Below are 24,566 nucleotides of genomic sequence, written 5' to 3' on the forward strand. Positions count from 1 at the left end.
AGGCCAGAGTCTGACTCCTCTGGGTGGATGGCCTTAGAACAGGAGCAGGACACCAGTTCAGATGGAACTGAACTGGTGGAATACCACACAGTGAACCTGGCAGCACAATCTGAAGGAGCCCTCACCCCTCCGCAGGAATCCTCAGATCTGCCTGGAGGCCAGAGTCTGACCCCTTTGGGTGGATGGCCTTAGAACAGGAGCAGGACAACTGAGAACACTAGGGAAAGCTTGGGAGACACAGGGACGGGAGAAACAGACACAAGCCTGCAGAGGGAAGTGGGGGTAGGGGGTCTGTGCTCTCTTCCAGGGCAGGTTGCCCCAGGGTCCGCATTCACTCACCAGTTCAGATGGAATGTCAGTGCACAGGATCAGGGATTCCAGGCAGCCCAGGGTCGCAGCCCAGACAAAAGGGCCAAGGTGGGGGCAGGGCGGGATGGAATACCACACAGCAAACCAGGCAGCACCATCTGAAGGAGCCCTCACCCCTCCGCAGGAATCCTCAGACCTGCCTGGAGGCCAGAGTCTGACCCCTTTGGGTGGATGGCCTTAGAACAGGAGCAGGACACCTGAGAACACTAGGGAAAGCTTGGGAGACGCAGGGACGGGAGAAATAGACACAAGCCTGCAGAGGGAAGTGGGGGTAGGGGGTGTGTGCTCTCTTCCAGGGCAGGTTGCCCCAGGGTCCGCATTCACTCACCAGTTCAGATGGAATGTCAGTGCACAGGATCAGGGATCCTTCCTTAATTTTTAAGCAGTGTTGAAGATTGATATTAGGACTTTGTGCATGGTAGGCAAGCACTGAACTCTAGCCCTTAAAGATGATCTCTCTCATAGAAAGTAAAATATATAATAATTTAGGCAATGCCATAATAACAGAAACAGTCTAGCCATAGTATATGAATGGTAATGTTTAGGCTTCTGTTGTTAAATTCTCATTGAATATGACTGGTGTATATTGATGAAAGTGATATTTGGTAACCATAACCCTGAGAAAGTAAGGAAAGACCAGAATTTTCATCCAGCTTAATTTGTTATTGTGTTTTACTTGAAAATTAATGTGGTGGTAGCCTTCTACTAATCAGTGATTGTCCAGACACTGTATTATTTGAGGTTGCTTTTGTTCCTAGTATTTTATTTTTGTTCATATACCTTCAATTACTTGAAACTTCTGAGCTAATAAACTTTTTAAAATGATTCAGACAAGCTTAGCAGGGTTGCACACACCATTGAGCCCAGTAACTTGGGAGGCAGAGGCAGGCAGGTCTCTGAGTTTAAGGCCAGTCTGGTCTACAGAGTGAGTTCTAGGACAACCAGAGCAATACAGAGAAAACCTGTCTCAAAACAACAACAACAAATATATTCAGATAAGACAAAATTGATGGATTATATTAGTAAGTTGCCTAGGTTTGCTTTGAACCTTCTGTGTAACTTAATCTTCTTGCCTCAGCCCTCTGAACGCTAGAATTTTAAGTGTGCACTTTACCTGCTTACTTTAATCTTTAATATGCAAATTAAAAGTTCTGATATTACATTGTCTAGAATACCCCTGTGCACACTTAAAAGATAGCCTTCTGGGGCTGGAGAGATGACTCAGTGGTTAAGAGCACTGCCTGCTCTTCCAAAGGTCCTGAGTTCAATTCCCAGCAACCACATGGTGGCTCATAACCATCTGTAATGAGATCTGGTGCCATCTTCTGGCCTGCAGGCACACACACAGACAGAATATTGTATACATAATAAATAAATAAATAACATTTCATTTAAGAAAAGGATAGCCTTCTGTTGTCCTATGTTTTTCAAAAAAAACTTCACATTAAAAAAGCTATTTTTAGCCAGGCATGGTGCATGCCTTTAATTCCAGCTTTTGGGAGGTAGAGGCAGGAGGATCTCTGTGACTTTGATGCCAGCCTGGTCTATGTAGCAAGCTTCAGGACAACTGAGGCTACAAAGAGACCCTGTCTCAAAATTTTTTTGTAAAATTTTTGTTTTGTTTTTGTTTCTTGAGACAGGGTTTCTCTGTAGCTTTGGTGCCTGTCCTGGAACTAGCTCTTGTGGACCAGGCTGGTCTCAAACTCACAGAGATCTGCCTGCCTCTGCCTCCCAAGAGCTGGGATTAAAGGTGTGTGCTACTACTGCCCAGCTAAATATTTTTAAAAATTATTTTTGCCTGTTTTTAATTTTTGGATAAGGTCTTACTGCGTAGCCATGTTTGACCAGGAGGCAGAGGCAGGTTCAAAACTAGCCTGGTTTACATAATGAGTTCCAGGCCAGCTAGGTCAGTATAGTAAGACCCTGCCTAAAAACAAAAATCTGGTTAAATTTGTGTAATTTTTAATTAATGGCATACTAAATAAATATTTTGATCTTAATTTCATTTGGTGCATACTTTTGCTACCTTTAGTGAATATTTAATGTGGTAGAATCAATAGGCCTTAAAGAGTTGAGCATAGTAGTCCATGCCTATAACCATAGCTCTCTGGGGAGGCTGAAACAAGAGAATTGCTGTGAACTTAAGGCCAACTTGGAGTACATAATGAGTTTCAGGCAAGTCTGGGCTATAAAGTATGACCTTGACCCAGAAAAAAAAGACATGGGAGGTAGGGGGCACCTGCAATATGTCTTCTGATAAGATGGAAGATACAAAAGAAAAAAAACAGAGTAGGGGAGGATAGGAATAGGATTCTGTTTTAGATATATTAATTTTGAAGTCACAAAATGATACCATCCCAAATAGAGTGTACAGAAGTGTCTGCTATGCAATTGGTTTATTATATGACAGAGTAGAGTAAGGATTGAGATACAGAAAGATTGTCAAGATATTGGTGAAAGTAGACCTTTAAAATCATAGGTTTAGGTGAGATTGTTTAGAAAGATAGTGTTTAGATGAGAGAAATGGGGCAAGAGCTGATTTGTGGATGACACCAATGCTTAAGGGGTTACTTTGAGAAAAATGGCCCCATGAATGAGAATGAAGAATGAGTAGCATAGGAAGAGATTCAAGAGTAATGTGCTACTGACAGCCATGAGCCAATGGCCTAAGTCATGCTGCAGAAGGGTTTAGGAAAACAGAGACCAGGCAATTAGAGACTTTAAAGATTTTGTTAAAAGGTCTTTGTAAAAGCAGTAATACCTTTTGATCACAGTTATATTGCAAAATAGATTAGCAGTTAGTGGAACTGACTGACACCACCATGCCAAGAAAACCATTTTTTAATATTTCTGATATATTATTCTTTCATTCTTTTTTTTTCAAGACAGGGTTTCTCTGTAGCTTTTGGTGCCTGTCCTGGAACTAGCTCTTGTAGACCATACTGGCCTCGAACTCACAGAGATCCTCCTGCCTCTGCCTCCCGAGTGCTGGGATTAAAGGTGTGTGCCACCACCGCCCTGCTCAGACTTTTTTTTAAGAGTCAGGATCTGGTGTAACCCAGGCTAGTTTTGAACTTGGTTTGTAGCCAAGGATGACTTTGACCCTTCTCCTTTTGCTTCCACTGAGATTATAGGTATATATCACCATACCTAGCTCAGACTTTTTTCTTATTCACATTCCTTTTGTTCCATGAGCTCAGGCTGGGTTCAATACTGATTAAGCAGGTTAAAAAGAAGCTAAAACAACATATTGAAGCAGTAGGAAATCTAATGATGATCTCGTCATGAAATGGAGGATTGGTACCTTAGTGTGTCTTAAGCACTGCCTTTTCCTCCTTAACCATATCCAGCATACAGAGAGGTTTACTGATTGGCACATACATCCATATCTAATGTAGTGCCTGGCAAACTGGTGTTTTTCCTTTCAGTAAAATAAAAGGGAAACTATGGTAATAGAACAGTGAGACTGGCAGGTGTTGTCTCTAGAAGGAGAAGATAGGGCAGGTGACAGGAGTCAGATATGTTGCCAATTGCTCCATTGAAAGGGATCTTGTTCAAAACAGCCAAACAGATGAAAAAGAATTGAGATTGGGTCCCAGCATTGTCACTTGGCAGTGTTTCAGAGCCTCAAATGTTGGCTGCTACATCTTCGAATATGTTCTTCAACCTGATGTGTAGGTAATGTTTCAGCAGATAGCTCAAACATATAATTTGAAATCATGAGGCATTCTGGAACTGTTTTCAAAGTGGCTATATTTTGGGGAATATGGTGTATATCTGTAATTCTCCAGAATACAGAGACAGGGTTTCTCTGTGTGACAGTCCTGGCTGTCCTGGAACTCCTTTGTAGACCTGACTGGCCTCAAACTCACAGAGACCCCTCTGCCTCTGCCTCTGCCTCTGCCTCCTGAGTCCTGGGACAAAAGGTGTGCGATACCATGCCTGGCTTCATTTCTTAACTATGTGGAGAAGGATTTGGGAGTCTGAGACAGGAAGATGCTATGAGTTCAAGGCCAGCCTGGACTGTAGACTGAGACTCTTGAAACCCTGTCTCAAAATCACCCCTCCTCCAATGGATATAATATTCCAGAGGTATGTCCATACCAGTTATGTTTAGTTTGGTAACATATTGTTACTGTATATCAATGCTCACCAGTAGGGAATGGCAGTGGTGGCTCACACCTTTAATTCCAGCACTTGGGAGACAGAGGCAGGTGGATCTCTGTGAGTTCGAAGCCAGCTACACAGAGAAACCCTGTGTTGAAAAACAAAAAAACAAACAAAATAAAAAAAGAAGAAATAACTGTCCACAGACACTGAAGGTCTACCTTAAGAGTAAAAGACAGATCAGCATGGTTTTTGTCTAGTGGGACAAAGAGGCAAGAAAAATGGAAGCCCCGACAGGAGTTGTTGATCTGGTATGGGAAAGTGTAAGATGCAAAAAGAGTGATAAAGTTAAGATATGATATGACAAGTGAAGAAAGAGGAAGAATTGCTTCTAGCTGTGGTCTAGGCTTTGTCTGTCTTGGGTTATTTGGTCTCTGTCTTTCTCTCTCGCTCTTGAACCTGTCCTGGAACTAACTCTTGTAGACCAGGCTGGCTTTGAACTCAAGAGATCCATCTGCCTCCCAAGTGCTGGGATTAAAAGGCATGCGCCACCACCGCCTGGCTCCAGTTTCTTTAAAAGGAGCAGTGTTAATTAGGAAGTTGATAGTTTGGATTTCAGATATGTACTTGTTCTGGATAAGGGCACATCTTAAGGATTTGCAATGGAATAAGGGAGGGTATATAGAAGTTAAGGAATACTTGGAGGAACTATGACTCAGTTTTTGTGTGGATTGTCTTTTATGAATGCTGAATGGGTACATATAACTCAGTGAGATGCCAGTTAGGTGGGAAAGTGATTGATCAAGAGGTTTGTAATAAGAGATAACAGAGGATGGATTTTTATATTATAAAAAAATTCTGAGTTTTATTTAGGAAAAGGATGGTATGAAGTTAAGGAAAGGATTAAAAATATCTGTCTGCCTTGGAAGAGTATTTTTAATAAGATGGTGAAGGTGGGAATAGAAGCATGATGTCTGGAAGGTGGGAATTTGAGGAAAAATATTTAAATGAGGATGGAGAAGGAACTTTGGACCAACATGTGCATGTAAGGAAGTTTATGTGTAATTAAGCAAGGTTCTACAGGGCACAGTGGAAGGAATTGTAAGGGCATTTATGAATGGAGGAATCCTTAGAGAGGAAGCTAGGAGCTATGTGAGCATGCAAAGAAAAGAACAAGATAGAAGATGACATGAAGTGGATGCTAGTGGGAAGAAGAAAATTACTTCAGTTCATAAGAAGAATTGACTAAATTTACTTTTTGCTTGGACCTAGTTTATTTTTCTTATTTATATTTTTGTAATGCTTGGAATTGAACCCAGGGCTTGCATATTAAATATTCATTCTACCTCTAAGCTACGCCTCTTGCCATAGATCGAATTTGGTTTTTTTTCTTGTGTTTTGAGACAAAGTCTCATTGTGTAGCTCTGGCTAGTTTGGAAGTTGATGTGTAGGCATGACTGATCTTGAATTAAGATCTACCTGCCTCTACTTCCTTTAGTGTTGGGATTAAAGACATGCCTCCATGCCTCAACCTCATATCTGATTTTAATTGTACCGTGTTAGTTTAATTTTTTTCTTTCCCTCCCTCCCTCCCTTCCTCCTCTAGCTGTCCTGGAACTCATTTTATAGACCAGGTCTCACTCTGTATTTGGCCTCGAACTCACAGAGATCCACCTATTTCTGTCTGCCTCCCTAGTGCTGGGAATAAAGACATTCACCACCATGCCTGGGTTTATTTCTTAGCTATGTGGAAATTTGTTTCCTTTTAAAATTATATATTTTAGATATAAAAGCATTCATCTATTTTTAAAATGAGGTTAATAAGGTAAGTATAAAAGAATTTAAAAATGTCTCTTAAAACTTACTACCTAGGCTCATCATTTTAGTATATGTTCTTCCAGACTTTTTCCTCATCTGAACAAATACATATGTATTTTATTTTTGAAGCTATACTCAGTATATCGTGGTAGCAGCTAATAAACATCCTTTGTCAGGCCGGGCGGTGGTGGCGCACGCCTTTAATCCCAGCACTCGGGAGGCAGAGGCAGGCGGATCTCTGTGAGTTCGAGACCAGCCTGGTCTCCCTCTGTTCTTCCACTCCTCTCCCTTCTCCTTTTTTCCCTCCTTCATCATGCCCAGGCTGGCCTGGAACTCTGGATTTGAGTGATGTTTTTCTTCCAGCCTCTTGAGGAGCTATAACTGCAAATGCATGTTACTGTGCCAGATACTTTATAATAGTTTATTATAAGTCCTAGGAAGAAGAATTTTATCTGTACAACTTGGCATGCTTATCTAATTACTTTCTTTGGGTGAATTTCTAGGAATTTTAAAGTTTGTTTTTTTTTCTGGATATAATTTATTTTCTGTTTTTTTTTTTGCTTTTTCCTTAACTATGTATTTGCATATGAATCTTTTGTATTCCTAATTTTGGAACATGTGTATATTTGATGGATTATGTAAAGTAAGTCAGATGGGTGTGTGTTGTTTGTAAGTTAATAGGTTACTATTAACTTTTTTTTTGATTGATTATTCTTTAGTAGAGTCTCTTCCCCAGGTAGGAACCCAAAAGTATTAGCTTGGAAACTTTCATAGAAGTTTGCCTTCTCTCTAAGGGTTTGTACACTTTTGAGACTGTTCCAGTAGACCTAAGATATTATAAAAACTGTTACAGCTCTTAATAATACCTTCTGAATGCATGGCCATGATTAATACCATTTTCTTTAATTACTTTTTTCCAGGTGATTCATGGCAGGGGACGTGGAAGGTTTCTGTTCTTCTCTCCATGACACCAGTGTCTCTGCTGGATTCAGAGCACTGTATGAGGAGGGATTGCTTCTCGATGTCACTCTGGTTATTGAAGACCATCAATTCCAGGCCCATAAAGCACTCTTGGCCACCCAAAGTGATTACTTCAGAATTATGTTCACTGCAGACATGAGAGAACGAGATCAGAACAAAATTCATTTAAAAGGTCTAACAGCTACCGGTTTCAGCCACGTTCTTCAGTTTATGTATTATGGAACTATAGAACTGAGTATGAATACTGTTCATGAAATCCTTCAGGCGGCAATGTATGTTCAGCTTATAGAAGTGGTGAAGTTCTGCTGTTCTTTCCTATTAGCCAAAATCTGCTTAGAAAATTGTGCAGAAATTATGAGACTCTTAGATGATTTCGGTGTTAACATCGAGGGAGTCAGGGAGAAGCTGGACGCTTTTCTGCTAGACAACTTTGTGCCACTCATGTCCAGGCCTGACTTCCTGTCCTATCTGAGCTTTGAGAAGCTCATGTCTTATCTGGATAATGATCATCTGAGCAGGTTTCCAGAAATAGAGCTGTACGAGGCTGTGCAGTCTTGGCTGCGACATGATAGACGACGATGGAGACATACAGATACCATCATTCAGAACATCAGGTTTTGTTTGATGACTCCATCCAGCGTTTTTGAGAAGGTTGGTGCATTTGAAACCAGTAGACAAGACTCCTCATTTAGTTAAACATGTTGTTATAGATGAGATTCCCAGAGTTGGTTAGGAGTCAAAGTAGTTCTATAAAAATATTTTATATATGAGAAGCTGACTTTGTTATATCTTATGTATTTGTTTTTAAAGTACATTTTGTGAGTGAAGGGTGAACCAGGTAGGTAGTAGAATAGTTCCACTTTTGAAGTACTTTTAAGGTTGGCTTATAATGTGATACAAATACTACAAATTTGCTTTAGCTTTTTATAATGTAAACTGGGTTAAGATTTTTTAAAGTTAATTTAAATAATCATTGCTAGAATTGACATTGGGGGTATTTACAATTCTACATGGTACATATACATTAAATGCATTTTGTTATTTAAAATGCAGTAAGGGCACATATAATAGCTCTTGATGACCAATAGGCCACAGAGTGATTGTCTTCCATATTCTTGCTTATTTCTGTTCCCCATTTCACTGTTGAATACTAACTAAATTTATCCCTGAAAATAGTATATATGTCTAAAAACATTTTGACATTTTTCAAATTAGTAGACCATAAATCCTCTATGTATATTCATCAAGCATCCGTGTGTACATTTTAACATGTAAATAATTCTATTTTAAAATACTTTCTCTAAAACAGCCTTGGCCTTTTTTTGTAAGAATCTTCATTTTTATATCAGTCTCACTGTGATCCATTCTTGCCCAAAGGAGAGAGAGCAGCTTCAGTAATTGCCTAACTTAATTGGTTTCTAATCACATGGTTACACCTCTGGGGCTATGTTTACCTCTTGCATCTTTCCTTCTTCCTAGAAAGCATACAAAACTTCTTTGACAGACACCCTTCATGTTAAAATACTCAGCTTTAGCTAACAAATTATGTGAAAAAATATAATCTCTGAAAAGGAGGTTTGTTTATGCCATTTGAAAAATAAACAAATTCGCGCCTTTGAATAACACTCAGCAGACTGGCATGTTTTTCTTTTTTCCCCTCTGAACTGCTATGAAATGTCATTATCTTTAATAGAGAATTTTATGGAATTTTATCTTTATTCTTAGAATGTATTAATATGGCAGAAATAATTGAAACTAAAGAATATACTTGTTTTTGTTCAGTAAGAACCAGCCCCACATCAACTATGTAAACTATTTGCTGCTTATGTTTTGATTTTTTTTCTACCTTTACTATTGTTTTTATTGCTCTCTTTCCCTGGGGATTCATGTTTTGTCTTTATACATTAAATGAGGATTCTTCTTCACTACTAAAACAGAGCCCCCCACTCCCCGGATTTCAATCTAGATTGAAGTAGAAAGTATTTCTGAAATAGAAAATAAAGTTCCATCTCTTGTGGGACAGTATAATGGTTAACTGAGAGCAATTAATGATTTGTAAATACTGAGCTGCTAAACTAGTCTGCATTTCAATTATCAGTTTTCAAAGTAGGCAACTGTTACAGTGGCTAAAATATAGTGTTGGGTAGGTTGTCTAGCAATTGAACTTGCTGATTTCCTTTTGCACCTATGGCATAACAATGGTTATCACCGTTGGCTAAGCGTGTGGTTTTTTTCAGGATAAAAATATTAAGGCTTCTTTCTGAAGTTACTTTCTTAGGTAAACTTAAGACCCAGTTGAGGAGAAATTTTTCATTTTTTTGTAATACAAAATCTTTCACTTGAATAATACTAGTAAGATTGCCTTAATAGTGTGTGAGATTTAAGTTTATTAAAACAATCTGTGACTTTAAATGTTGAGATGCACTTCAGTTACGTAGATTAGAGGCCTTATCTCTAGAAATATAACTTGAAAAACCAAACTATTAGGGAGAATTTGGTTGGCAGATACATATTAGATATGGTTTGGCATGGTGGCATACACCTTTGATCCCAGCACTTAGGCAGAGGCCAGCTATAGAGAGACCCTGTCTCAAAACAAAGAATTTAGACATCATGTATTTTTTATTTTAAGCTCTTTGAAAATAATATCCATGTATTTTTCTTGCAAGTCCCAAACAAGGCCTGTTTTTTTTGCTTTGTTTTGCTTTTTGGTTTTTCGAGATAGTTTCTCTGTGTAGCCCTGGATGTCCTGGAACTTACTCTGTAGACCAGGCTGGCCTCTAACTCACAAAGAGATTTGCCTGCCACTGCCTCACTCCTGAGTGCTGGAATTAAAGGCATTCGTCATCACTGCCCTGCTCAAGGTCATTTATTATTATTTTGGGTTTTCGAGACAGGATTTCTCTGTGGAGCTTTGGAGCCTGTCCTGGAACTCACTCTGGAGACCAGGCTGGCCTTGAACTCACAGAGATCTGCCTGCCTCAGCCTCCCCAGTGCTGGGATTAAAGGTTTGCACCACCACTGCCTTGCTCAAGGGCTGTAAAAGAAACAAAACAAAACATTGGTTATATATACCTAGTCCTAGAGTGGGCATAAAAGTGTAAAGCTAAATCTATGCTGGTCCTTTTTAGTAAGAGAGTCTCCAGGGACAGGGAGTATAACTATTTTTGATTTGTGGTTTTTATCCCATTTTCTGAAATTTATAAAAATGGATTTTTTTCTTTAAGTAAGGCTTTTTACTCTATCCCAGGCTGGGCTTAAACATGTTATAGAACCCAGGTTGGCCTCGCACTCAGGATAATCTTCCTGCCTCAGCCTTCTCAAGTACAGGAATTATATGCATGTACCACATCTGGCAGGAAGTGTTGGTATGGCCTTATTTTAGCTTTTATGTGTTTTAAATTTTCTGTTGTAAATTTACTTAAACTTGCAAAAAAGCTGAAAAAAAAATAGAACGATCACTCCAAAACAAACATAATATGTAAGTTAATAGTTGTTAACATATTTGTTAGATAAGTAGAGATTGTATAGTCTTTAGTATGTGTTCTTTTTTCCTTCCTGAATTGGCTCAATGAATGTTGTAAAGCCAGGCAGTGGTGGCACACGCCTTTAATCCCAGCACTTGGGAGGCAGAGGCAGGTGGATCTCTCAATTCAAGGCCATTATACCAGAACTACACAGAAACCAGGTTTCAAAAAAATAAAAAGAATGTTGTAGGCATCGTGACCATTCATTCCTAACTGTTTCATGTATCATCTCCCAAGATTAAGGCTATCATCCTACATAACCAAAATACTATTGTTGTACCCAAGAGAATTAACAATATTTCTTTAGCATCATGTAACATCCAGGTCATTTTCTGTTAGTTCAAAGGTGTCTTTTTTGGTTGCTTTTCATGAACTAGAATTTAATCAAGATTTGCACAGTACATTTGGTTGTCTGTTTTAATTTTAATTGCCTCCCCCTTTCCTCATTTGTTTTAAGGATGTTCAAACATATGAAAAGTTGGAGGATGGTGTAATGAACACTTGTATAATGTGTAGCTGTTGCTTTTCTAGTCTTTGACAATAACTTGTAACTTGTAATCATCAATATACCTCACTCTTAAATACTTAACTGTATTTCTCCGATGAGTAAGGATTTTTCTTATTTAAATACAATACTATTTTTACCTTAGGGGCAGTAACGCTAAGACCCATCATCAAATTGCTAATGCATATTCTAGTTTTTGCAGTTGCTTCCAAAATCCACTAGAATCCAGTGTTTTTGTATTGCTTTTTGGCCATCATGTATATCTAAGCTTTCTTAATCTAGAGCAACCTCCACCTTTCTTTTCTTTTTCTTTTCCTTTTTTTCTTTTCTTTTTTTTTTTTTTTTTTGAGAAAGACTAGAATGTGCTTCACATTCTGGATGTATTCTAGATGTGTCTGATTATTTCCTTGTGTTGTTAATTTAGTTTCTTTATACTCCTTGTTTCCTGTTAACACAGCTACATTTTAGCGTCTTGTTTTTTTTTATGAACAATTACAGGAAAATACTATAATGCCAGAGGAAAAACTCGGAAAACCATTTAGTTGCTCTGATTAGGCTTAGAAAATCATCATTCTTGCCGGGCGGTGGTGGCGCACGCCTTTAATCCCAGCACTCGGGAGGCAAAGGCAGGCGGATCTCTGTGAGTTCGAGGCCAGCCTGGTCTACAAGAGCTAGTTCCAGGACAGGCTCTAAAAAAGCTGCAGAGAAACCCTGTCTCGAAAAACCAAAAAAAAGAAAAAAAAAGAAAATCATCATTCTTTTTTTTTTGTATTATGTTTCCAAGCAGCTCATATCTGTGACTAAAACCAAAAATTTTATTCACTCTGTTCTGTGTTCAGTTTCGTTTAGAGTAATAAAATTTTTTTTCCTTAAAGAAAAAGTAGAATACTTTGATTTATTGGAGTTAAAACTATGTGAAGGGTTAAAATTGAAAGAGTCCTTCTAATAAAGAAGTGAGCCTGAGATTTCGGCTTGTAGCATAAGCTTAGTATGCACTATATTCAGTCTCCAGCACGACCTAAATCAGGTGTAACTGACTTGAGTTCCACTGTTCAAAGATTAAGACAACAAAAAGCGGGACTGGAGAAATGACTCAGCAGTTAGGAGTACTGGGTGCTCTTCTAGAGGACCTGGGTTCAATTCCCAGTACCCACATGACAACTCACAACTGTAGTTCCAGTTCCAGGGGATCCATGACACCGTGGATGCACATGATGCACATAGATATGCATTCAGGCAAATACCCATACCCATAAAATAAATCTTTTTAAAAGGCAACGAAAAGGATGTTTATTATCTCAAATTTACTTTGGAACTAAGAATTTTAAATGTAGGACCTTAGTGGATACCAGCTAGCTAGGTGTTCTACTACTGAACTACATCCCTAGACTTAAATAATTTTAAGATTGATTACATATTGAAATTGCACTTTGGATATATTGAGTTAAATATATCAAAATAAAATTTCACCTTTTGTGCTTTTTAAAATGTGCATAGTAGGGCATGTAAAAATTTTGCATCTTTTGGCTTTCATTTGTCATTTGGATTATATTTTTATAGCAGGGTGCTGCTCTAAAGTTAAGCAAGTGAGTTTTCATTAGCAACTCTGAATATGCATATAGTAAACTAATTTTCTCATATTTAGACCCTTCTCCCTAACTTTCACCCTTTGGTTATGGTTATATACAGTTAGTCTTAAAAAAAACTCCCAGACCTAAAGATTTATAGTGTATTTGATGAAGATTAACTGCTAATGAGTGTAGCATCTTTCTTTGTCAGGACCCTTTTTTCTATCATCAGGAAAATAGGCACCTATACAAACCTTTGGAAAGAAACTTCTTCCTGTAGTAGTAGCTGTCAGATATAAGCGATGGCATCTTAAGAAGCAAAAGAAGTATTGTTTCTCATTGAAGAAGAGCTCTACCTAATAGGATCTCAGGAATCTGAATAAGGCCCTCTAGCTCTGTCCAAATCACTAGGATTACTAGGTTTATTCTACTGCCTTATCATTCCCTTTAATCCCTTCTGAATTTCTCTCAGCTCAGCACACTGCCTCAATTTATACTGAGTGCTCTGAAGTCACCCTAGGCCAAGGTTTCCAGATTTCCTGAGTTCCTCAAAGGCATCTCTACTGTTTATTGGAACACTGAAACAGACACCCCCCCACACACAGTGTTTTGTGTGTGCATATGTGTGTTTGCCAGGTTGTGTTCACTAAGTGCTTTCCACATAGGTATAGAGTCAAAAAGTTATCCTCATTATATAGGTAAGAAAGCAAGTTCAGAAAGGTGGGGATCTTATTCCAGAACAAGTGGCACTGTCCAGACTGGAATCTAGGTCTGCTTATTTCTCATGTCAGCGTCTTTCTTAAAGCTGCTAGACTAATCAGAGCCCCTGGAGGTACATAATACATGCTGTTTACTTGTGATTCACCTTTAGTCATTTAGAAGTTGTTAGTAGAATTGGGAAATTCTAAAGTGATAGCATGAACAACATAAACCTAAGAAATTCATAACCCTGAAAGAATATAAGGTATGAAAACACATTTTTGTTATTACTGTTTAATCAAACCTCACAATTTCAGAGTCTTTTAAATTTAGATTTTTATGATGCTGGGTGGGAACTATACCCATGTCTTCACATATTTTAAGAAAGCACTTCACCACTGAGCTTCATTCCAAGTTAAATCTTGTCTTTTTGAAACATAGTTAAGTTATGATTTGTTTTTGTGTAAAAGATTCTTAGTTTTGAAACTAGACTATAATTTTAATTTTTACTTAAGCTGTTATCTTTGGCATGCATTTTTACTAGCTTTGATGGCCTTTGCATCTCTTAACAAGGAATAAGGCCTGTTATCACAATGAATTTCAGTAGAGAGTTAAATCATTTAAATTATGCTCTTTGTTTTATTTTTGTTTTGTGATAGGGTCTCATTGGTAACCTAAGCTTGGCTGGAACTCACCATATAACCTAGGTTAGACTTGAATTTAAGACAGTTCTTCCACCTTAGATTCCTGAGTGTTACCACTATATTTGTGCAGTTGTGAGCCATTGTACCTGGCTAATCTTGTTTTGGTTTTGTTTTTTCTTTTGTGTTTTTTTTTCTTTTTTGTTTTTGAAGCAGAATTTCTCTTTGTAACAGCCCTGGCTGTCCTGAAATTTGCTCTGTAGACTAGATTGACCTCAAACTCAGAGATCCACCTGCCTGCCTCTGCCTCCCAAGTGCTGATTAAAGGCATGCACCACCACTGTCTGGCTTAAAAAACAAGAAACAATATGGGTCTGACAGATGGCTGAGCAGGTCAGGGCACTTGTAACCAAGTCTGACAACCTGAGCTCCATCCCTGGGACCTAAATGGTAGAAGGAGAGAACTGACTTCCAAAAGTTATCCTCTGATCTTCTCTTCACTCATGCCATGACTGTACATGGCCACACATACATAAATAGATACAATAAATTATCCAGTAAATGCATATTTGGCAAAATATTTTACACAAAAGACCTTATTTGTAACAATTTTTAAGATTATATATTATATATGTTATATATTATATATAATATATATATAGTGTTCTGCCTGCATGTATGCCTGCTATCCAGAAGAGGGCACCAGATCCCGTTGCAGATGGTTGTGAGCCACCATGTGGTTGCTGGGAATTGAACTTAGGCCCTCTAGAAGAGCAGCCAGTGCTCTTAACCTCTGAGCCCCCCCCCATGTTTTTTTATTATTTTATTTATTTATTATGTATACAATATTCTTTCTGCCTGAAGGCCAGAACAGGGCACCAGACCTGATTACAGATGGTTGTGAGCCACCATGTGGTTGCTGGGAATTGAACTCAGGACCTTTGGAAGAGCAGGCAATGCTCTTAACCACTGAGCCATTTCTCCAGCCCCCCCCCCATATTAAATTATTGATTAGAACACATTTGTTGATTTCTTTAATATAGTGGCACAGCAGGAATGGTGGTTCCTGTAATTCTAGTACTTGGAAGGCTAAGACAGGAGGATTGCCTAAGATTGAGGCCATCCTGAGCTACAGTGTACATACGATCTTGTTTCAAAAAGCCAGAAAATAAATAATAAAACATAGTCTGGTGGCATCAGCTTTTTTTTTTAATTTTGATGCTATTAGGAGGTAAGCCAGGGCCTCACACTTGCTAGGAAAATGTTTTTTTTCACTTAGCTACAATCTTGAGTCCATATTTTAACATTTTTGAACAGGAGCATCTTTATAAATCATAAATATCCATAAGGTAATACTCAGCATGATGTTGACCCTCTAGATATTATATTAATATGAACTAGCTTCAAAATTATTAAGTGAGGATAGAAAAACAAATTAGTTCTGTTTTGTATTTAGGGTTTTACAGTTGATTTGATTGCCTGTTTATTAAGAAAGCAGACTATATAGATATATTCTCCTTTAAGTAAACCCATCATTCTTATTCCAGACACATTGTTTTATGAATTACCTCATGATATTCAGACTCTATAGTGTGTTTTCCCCTCATTGGTTAAGCATAATTCACTGTTTTACCTCAAAACTGGATTTATATAAAAATTAATTTTTTTCTGGTTAGAATACCCAAAGGCATGTACTCTACCACTGGGCTTTATGATGAGTCCCTACAGTTTTTTTAAATGCAATGCTAATGTTTTTAGGAAGGAAAGGCCATAATGTGTATCTGTTGTTGTACAGAATTTAGAATAGTACTTTTTCTATCACTGAGAATATATTTGTACTTAATAAATGTTTATTTTGGGGCTATTTACTTCTTTGGGCTGGCAAGATGGTTCCGTGGGTAAAGGTACTTGCTGCCAAGCCTGATGACCTGAGTTCAATCTCTGGGATGTACATGGTGGAAGGAGAGTGTTGTCCTCTGATCTTAATCCATACACAATGGCATATACATACCCATGTTATGTAATATAATATTTACCACTTTGACAATTTTGATAGCTTAAAATATGTATTAGTGAAAATTCAAGTCAGTGAAAATAATATTTCAGAAAAGCTTTCTAGCACTTTAATATTTTAAGACAGGATCTCATCTAGCCCAGGATGGCTTAACTTCCTTGCCTCAGCTTTCTGAATTACAGGCCGGTGTCATAATGCTCACCTAGAGTTCATGGCTTTAAAAACTATGAAACTAAAAAACTAAAACCTTTAAATTGAACCTTTAATCCCAGCACTCAGGAGGCAGAGACAGGCAAATCTGAGTTTGAGGACAACTTGGTCTACACAGTTTCAGGACAGCCAGAGCTACATAAGACCTTATCTCAAAAACAACAGCAACAAATCCCAAAACAACAAAAACCTGCAGTGGTGGCACACTCCTTTAATCTCAGCATTAGGGAGGCAGAGACAGGCAGATCTCTAAGTCTGGTCTACAGAGTGAGTTCCAGGACAGCCAGGGATACACAGAGAAACCCTGTCTCAAAACAGCAAGAACAAAAAACAATAAAACACCCCCTCAAGCAAAAAAAAAAAAAAAACCCTACTTTTTTTTTCTCGGGGAAATAGCTCATTTGGTAAAGCATGAGGCTCCAAGTTTGATTCCTAGAACCCATGCAGGAAAAAAGTCTGCCATGATGTTGCACATTTATAATCTTAGCACGGAGGTATTAGAGTCCTGGTGACCAGCCTAGCTAAATTTGCCAATTTCAGGCCAGTGAGAAATCCTGTCAGAAAAACAGGTGAACACCAGAAGAATGACATCCAAGATTGACCTCTGGTGACCACATGCATATATGCATACACACCCGAAAATCAGAGCTACATTTTAAAACAAGCCTAAAGCATTATGAAGTCACCTAGGAACTGGTAGAATTTATGGATGAGGGTTTCAGTATCTAAAGTATGCCTTAGAATATAGTGGCGTCAGTGTTCTTCACCAAACACTAATCCTCCAGTTTCTCCATCAGCATTCACAGTTTACTGTTGACATAGTTACTGTTCTTAATCTTATGCTTGTGGTATGATATTCTCATTAATTGAAGTACAGCCCGTGGGTAAAGTGTAGTTAGATCCTGTTATTATAGGTCTGCAATCCCTTCATGTATGTTTTGGAACATGTCTGATCCTGATACTTGCTTGAAGTAAAACTTAAATCCAGCAGTCAAACTATTATTACTTGTAATTTTAGCACTGTTTAGTCAAAACTTCTTGAAAAGACTTTGTTTATATCTAATTACTTCAGTTAGAGCTAGAATAAGTGGAAATTTCCTCACAGTTTTAGAAATACATGAGAAAAAGTGCTGTGTTTATTTGACAGTAATATTTGGGGTATGTATTTGTATTATATGTGCACGTGTGAATTAAGTATTTCTGTATGTATGGAGGGTACTTGTGGTACAAGCAAAGAGGCTAGAGGAGGATGTTGGAAGTCTCCTGTCACTTTACACCTTAGTTTTTGAGAAAGTTTCTCACTAAACCTAAAGCTTGCCGTTTTAGTGAAGTTGACTAGCCCTTGAGCTCCTGGAATCTGCTTTTCTCTGACCCCCAATTCTGGCCATGCTGAGCTTTTACCTGGGTGCTGGGGATTTGAATTGAGGTCCCTTGCTTTCATAGCAAGTGCTCTTACCCATCTACCTAGCCCTGTAAACATATTTTTAAAGAAAGAAAATTAGAAGTTTGAACAGAATTTCTGGTAAGCTGTGTTGAAAAGTTTAAAATCCTCTTCAACTATGAAATAGTATTCATGCAGATAGAACACTAAATTGCTTAAATGAGCAGTTAACTCATTTGCTCCTTGGAGTGAAAACAAAAATGGGTGGGTTTTCTTTTGGGAGCTAGGCCAGCATTAAACATACTCCCAGTTACTTTGGTCTCCTTTTTGCTAATCTTTCCTCTCAGGTCCCATAGACTAAGATGCCCAGAATTAATGCATATGCAGGTTTTTTTTTCTAAAAACGCAACCCACACTGTGTTTTAGACTTTGAAATCTGCTGTGTATACAGAGTACTTTTACCCCCTACCTCTGACTTGGATTCAGTTCAGGCTTATAGTTTCTTCAAGAATGTCAGAAGCCTAGATCTTGACTGCTGTTAGAACCTTGATAAAGGCAGTCAGTATGTTAGGGGTTAGTTAGTATACAGGAACCTATTGAAAACAGGAATTTGAAAGCTCAATCTTGAGCCAGGCATGGTGGTGCATACTTTTAATCCTATAACTCAGGAAACAGAGGCAGGCAGATCTCTATGGGTGCTAGGCCAGCAAGGACAATATGGTAAGAACATGTTTTCAAATAAAAAAAATTCAGTATTCCCCTTTTTAATCAAAAAGAACAAAGTCAAGAGAATAAGGGCCTCTTTGCTGATGTGTAAGAGAAGTAGCCCTTTTAAATAAGTTGGGAGAGATAATAGAAAAACAGAAAATTAAAAGGATTAAAGGGAGCTGAACATCTAGAGAGCTTAGCGTGGATTCATCTCCATCACTTTGAAAGAAAAAAGACTGAAAGTTAGTTGGGCAGTGGTAACACATGCCTTGAATACCAGCACTTGGGAGGAATAAGAAGGTAGACCTCTGTGAGTTTGAGGTCATTCTGGTCTACAGAGCGAGTTACAGGACAATCAGGGCTGTTACACAGAGAAACCCTGTCTCAAACAACAACAAAAACACCAAATGTCAGAATGACTGGAGAAAAGGCTAGGAGCAAGAAGGAAAAGGGGGAATGTTTAGATTTTAGGCCTTGAAGTATTACTATTTTATTGTGTTTTCATGACAGGGTTTCTCTGTGCAGCCCTGGCCATTCTGGAAATCACTCTGTAGACCATGTTGTCTCAAACTCAGATTCACTTGCCTTTGTCTCCAAGTTCAGGGTTTAAAGGTATGTGCCACCTCCTCCTGGCTTGAAGTCTTAATTTTTCAACTTATTACCTGAAAATGAACCACATTTCCATAAGCACTATTCCATGACTTATTGAGAAATTATTTTTAAAATTAAACCTTTTATTTGGCTTGCTTTACTACATATATGAATAAAATATATAGTAGAGTATATTTCTGTAAATACAAAAATATTCCTCATGAATTCTAGAATTTACTTGTGTTGCTTAACTAAAAATTATTAACTATTTTTATTTCTTTCAGATCATTTATCTTTAATAATCTGGAAGATTTTATATAGAGAGAATTTTTTGATACAGGGTTTCTATGTAATTTTGGAGCCTATCCTGGAACTAGCTCTTGTAGACCAGGCTGGCCTCAAACTCACAGAAATTCACCTGCCTCTGCCTCCCAGGTGCTGGGATTAAAGGCGTGCACTACCACCGCCCGCCAAAGTATATGAATCTAAGTAGCTGTTTCAAAAGGCATAAATGGCATTATTGGAGAGTTAGAGGTAGAACAGTTTTATTGAGCTTGAACACAGAATTGAAGTAAATTTTGTAAGCTCTTTAGAACTCAGGTTTCAAAAAAGCACAATAGAGTGTATGGGGAAGAGGGCAGTGAAACTAGAAGATTAGGTAGAAAATGCAAGACTGGAAAATGAGTCCCAAAGCAGGTAAGCTGGGCCAATTTGATGAGGTCTGTAAGAAGCAGTGTTAGAATGTGGAAGGGGATGTCAGGTCATCTAGCCTAGTCTTCTGAGACACTGGAATTCCTATTTACTGTTCCTGCTGGTAGTCATTACCTCTAGAATCAGAGGGCTTGTTGACACCAGAGATCCAGTTGTCTTGATTTGGGGCAAATTAGGTACCTTTTAAAACTGATTATTACAAAAAAGGCTATGACCCTTGTAAAAAAAATATATTCTGACCCATATAGAATCAAATTGGGGTAGACCTCAGGAACTTGCTGGTAGTTGTGTATTGAACACATATGTGGATCCCCCATATGTGCTTTCAACTATAAAATAGTTGATTTTCATTTAAGAATATATGTACTGTTCTTTGGTTTATCTCATTTAACATTTTGAATATCTGTCAGTACATTTTGCGTTCATTTCACATCATACACAATCATTAAAATGATGGTATATACCATAGTTCATTCAACTAATTATTTTTTCTTTGAGATAGAGTCTCTGGTTGGCCTGGAACTTGGGTTTATCTATAGCTCACACAGATCCATCTACTCTGCCCCCCAAGTTCTGGGATTAAAGGTGTGTGCCACCTGAGGTTTTTTCCTCTCTGTTGTTAATTTCAGTTTTTCTTCTAATTTTTACTTTAAGATGCTTTTTGTTTAATATTCAATACTTTGTGAAGATCCAGCATTTTACTGCATTCTTACAGTTTCATTCTACTCTTCATAATACTTGCTCTATGAGCTTGTTTCTTAGCATCTGAATTCCAGATAACTGCTACATCAGGTTACTTTCTCATTTCTCTCCTGAGGGTGTTTTGCAGTTAAAGAGTTAGTGTTATACTTCACAGAACCTCCAAGCCTTCCTAAGATTCCTTGCAAAGTTCCTGATTTTTTTTTTTTTGGAAAAAGCTGAGAGCTTCCTGTCTAGGATATGAAGCTTTCTCCTTTCTCAATCTCTGAACACGGTTGCTTTCTGTAAAGTAGTGTTCTATTAGTATATTAGCAGTCATGTTTCAGTTAGATCCAAAATAGCTTCGTCTCTTTCTACAGACTAACTTTTAATATAACAGCTAATGAATTTTGTACATGGGCACATGACAACACTAAACTAAACCCTTTGCACTTGAGCTATCTCAGTCATCTTCTGCTCCAAAATTAAGAAGCATAGGTGATATCCCAATAATAACAGGATGAGGAAACAGGATTAAAGGTTCAAGGTTGGGGCTGGAAAGATGGTTGAATGGTTAAGAGCTCTGGCTGCTCTTCCAGAGGACCCAGGTTCAATTCCCATATAGCAGTTCATAACTGTCTGTAACTCCAGTTCCAGGGGATTCAACACCCTCAGAGAGTCATACATGTAGGCCAAACACAACTGCACATTTAAAAAACAAAAGGTTCAAGGTTGTACAGCTAATGTGTTCTCAAATCAGAAATTGAATTCTTCATCTCCTTCTTAATCTCCATACTGGATTGCTTGTCAAGATGTTTAATTACTATGCTGGACAAAATTCTATTATTTAGGAGTTTGTGTGGCACCCAGGCCACTGGTTGTGCACTTTAAACCCTTAAATTTGTAAGTTGAGGTTTGTGGTCCCTGCTAATTCATTTTTTCTCTCTCCTCCCTACTTTTTGTTTCTCTCTTTCAAGATAGGATTTCATGTAGCTCAGGCTAGCATCCATCTTCCTGTGTAGCTGAAGATGACCTTAAACACCTGGTCTTTCTGACTGTTAGGATGCTTAATTTTTGTTAATCATACATCATTAATTCTTGTTAGTCCATACTTACAGAGTATGAACTTTTAGTTCCAACAAATCAAAAAGGAAATGATAAATTAATACAGCACACTATTAGACAATTTATAGAAAGAGTGAATAAGAAAGGAAAGTAGAAAAACACTCATTTTTACTCATGAAATTTTAAACTATCATGTCTGCACACCTCCCCCAACAAAACAAAACAATATTTCACTAGGTAATCCAGCTCAACTTCCACTTAACCTGCTGTTTACTGAATTCCAGGCATGTGCCATCATGACTGGCTTGATGTAGAGTTTTGATGGTCTTAACTTCTTTTTTCAGGGTTCTGGGAACCAAACCCAGGGCTTACATAGGCTAGGCAAGTAATCTGTGATTGAGTTGTATATCTCCAACTCTTTGGAATCCATTTTAAAAAGTCAGTCAGTCAGTCAGTCTGTCAGTCTGTCTGTCTGTCTGTCTGTCTGTCTTGTTTTTTCAAGACAGGATTTCTTTGTAGCTTTGGGGCCTGTCCTAGAACTCACCCTGTATACCAGGCTGGTCTTGAACTCACAGATATCCACCTGCCTCTGCCTCGCAAGTGCTGGGATTAAAAGCTTGCGCCACCATAGCCTGGCAATTTATTTTTTGAAACAGTCTTTTCTCATTTTACATACCAGTCCCAGTTCCCACTCCCTCCCCTTCTCCTGACCCCTATCCCACCCCCATCCACTTTGGGACCCATTTTTAAAATGGAAAGACTCCGTTTTACTCACAAATATGATACATGATAAAGAACCAAAAATATTCGTGAAATTCCAGAGGGAACCACTACTAATGTAAGTAAGCTTATATAAAAATGTATTTGATTGGTATAGTGCCAGGGTACTGTTGTTCTTCAGAAAAATGAACAGAACATACTGTGAGGGTTTGGGATATATCTCAGTTGGTAGGATGCTTGCCTGGCATTCAAGACCTGAGTTCAGTAATCAGTACCAATAAAATAACTGACTAATCCAGGTGATGATGGTGTACACCTTTAATCCCAGCAGTTGGGAGGCAGAGGCAGGTGGATCTCTGAGTTCAAGGCCAGCCTTCCAGGTCTACAGAGTGAGTTCCAGGAATGCCAACATTACACAGGGAAACCCTGTCTGGAAAAACAAACAATAATAATAATAAAATAAAAATAAACGACTGAATATTCTGTGAGCATCTTTCCATGTTAAATATGTGAACTAAAATGATAAAGGATTGGGTCTTTTTCATATTTTTCTTTATTGCAGTCATTTGTTCATAGTTTTTATTTGCTGAATTCTACACTTGTTTTAATAGAATTGAGCGGAATTTGTAATCACTGTCATCCCAGTAACTGACTTTTTTTTTATTTCGAGACAGACTTTCAGGTAGCCCAAGCTGCTTAAAATTTACTATGTAGTCAGAGATGGTCTTGCAGTTCTGGTCCCCATGTCTGTTTTCCAAGTGCTAAAATTACAAGCATGCACTAACACACCAGGCCATCAGTTTTTGCTAAGGACAGTTATAGTTTCTTTTCTTTGAGATGAGTCATTAGGTCCAGTTCCTTGCTAGGATTTTATCTTTCTTTTTTTTTTATATAGGGTTTCTTTTTGTAGCTTTGGCCATTGTGGAACTCACTCTGTAGACCAGGCTGACCTCAAATTCACGCAGAGATCCACCTGACCCTGCCTCCCTAGCACTGGGATTAAAAATGTGCACCTCCACCACCACCTGGCTAGCTAGGTTTTTTATTACTGAACATATTATTAATTTTTTTTCTATCCCTGAAAGGGGAGGAAAGGAGGGTAGCAGAGAAAAATGTGTAGTTCAATAAAAAAAGCCATGTAAAGATGGAAAATACACAAAAAATTTCTATTCCAGCACTTGGGATGCAGAGGCAGGTGGATCTCTGTGAGTTTGAGGACAGCCTGGTCTACAGAGTGAGTTCTACGACAGCTATGGCTACACAGAGAAACCCTGTTTTGACAAAAACAAATTTTTTCTAAAGCAGAATGGAAGATGTATTCTCAACATACTGGAAATAATACTCACTTTAGAGTAAAATTGTCTTCAGATCCTGGATCTACCAGTTTAGTTAAGTGAATAACTTGAGCGAGTAAGTCACGTAATATCCTAAGCCTCAGTTTTCTTAGCAGAAAATCAGGGATTGTTATTGTTCTCTTACAGGTGGAATAATTTATCAAGACCTACACATATGAAGTGCCCAACACAGCTCTTGTTTACCATCTTCTAGAGTTAGACAAGACATTTTGCCTTTGCTAGTCTAGTGAAGCCCATGGAGGGAACCTCCATATCAAAGTGATGGTCTTATTTGCATAAATGAAATGCCTGGAGTTACAAAGGACAACAGTTATATTAAATACAGTTGAAACATTTAATTTTGATATCTTTTTGGATTTACCTGGGAGAATTCATGACAGGATGGATTAATGAGAAACACCTGAGAAGAGAGAAAGCTCATATACCTGCTTTTGACTTTTTCTTGAGCTATCATTTTGGATTTCCAACAGGCTCCTAGATATTTCCTCCTTCAGCACCCTGCCAGCAATTTTCCTGCCAGGGAAATAAATACCTCTCCCAAAGCCTAGCTGCTTTTCTCATATCTATAATCCACCACTCATGTAATATCTTAAGTTTAAATCCACAAATCACATTAAAGTTCTCACTTTCCTACTCTGTCAAATTAATCATGGTCATCTGGAGAATTGTTTACATTGCTGAAGAAGGTACCCAGGTCCTTGCCACATGGTAGGCAAGTACTCTACTACATCTCTAGCCCTCAGAATAGTGAATCCTTGTTATTGAAAACAGGATTTTTTTTCTCTGATTTCCAGCATCCTCTTTTACAAAGTATTTCTCGGCGAATTTAGGTATATATATATAAAATATAGCTTTTTTTTTCCTAGACAGAGTTTCTCTGTGTAAGAGCCCTAGCTGTTCTGGAACTCGCTCTGTAAG

At 38.1% G+C, this 24,566-nt stretch overlaps 1 protein-coding gene across 1 annotated transcript in view; it reads left to right on the forward strand.

Annotated features, from left to right (window-relative positions):
- The window catches only part of Klhl15 (kelch like family member 15), a 43,892-nt gene that overhangs the window by 16,754 nt on the left and 2,572 nt on the right, over nt 1–24,566 (forward strand). The window contains exon 3 of the mRNA XM_038317023.1: nt 7,215–7,926. Coding sequence (XP_038172951.1) covers nt 7,222–7,926 — 705 coding nt within the window. The 5' untranslated portion in view covers nt 7,215–7,221. The remainder of the gene's footprint in view (nt 1–7,214; nt 7,927–24,566) is intronic.

Source organism: Arvicola amphibius, chromosome X, assembly GCF_903992535.2.
Source record: "Arvicola amphibius chromosome X, mArvAmp1.2, whole genome shotgun sequence".
In the NCBI taxonomy this organism is placed as follows: Eukaryota; Metazoa; Chordata; class Mammalia; order Rodentia; family Cricetidae; genus Arvicola; species Arvicola amphibius.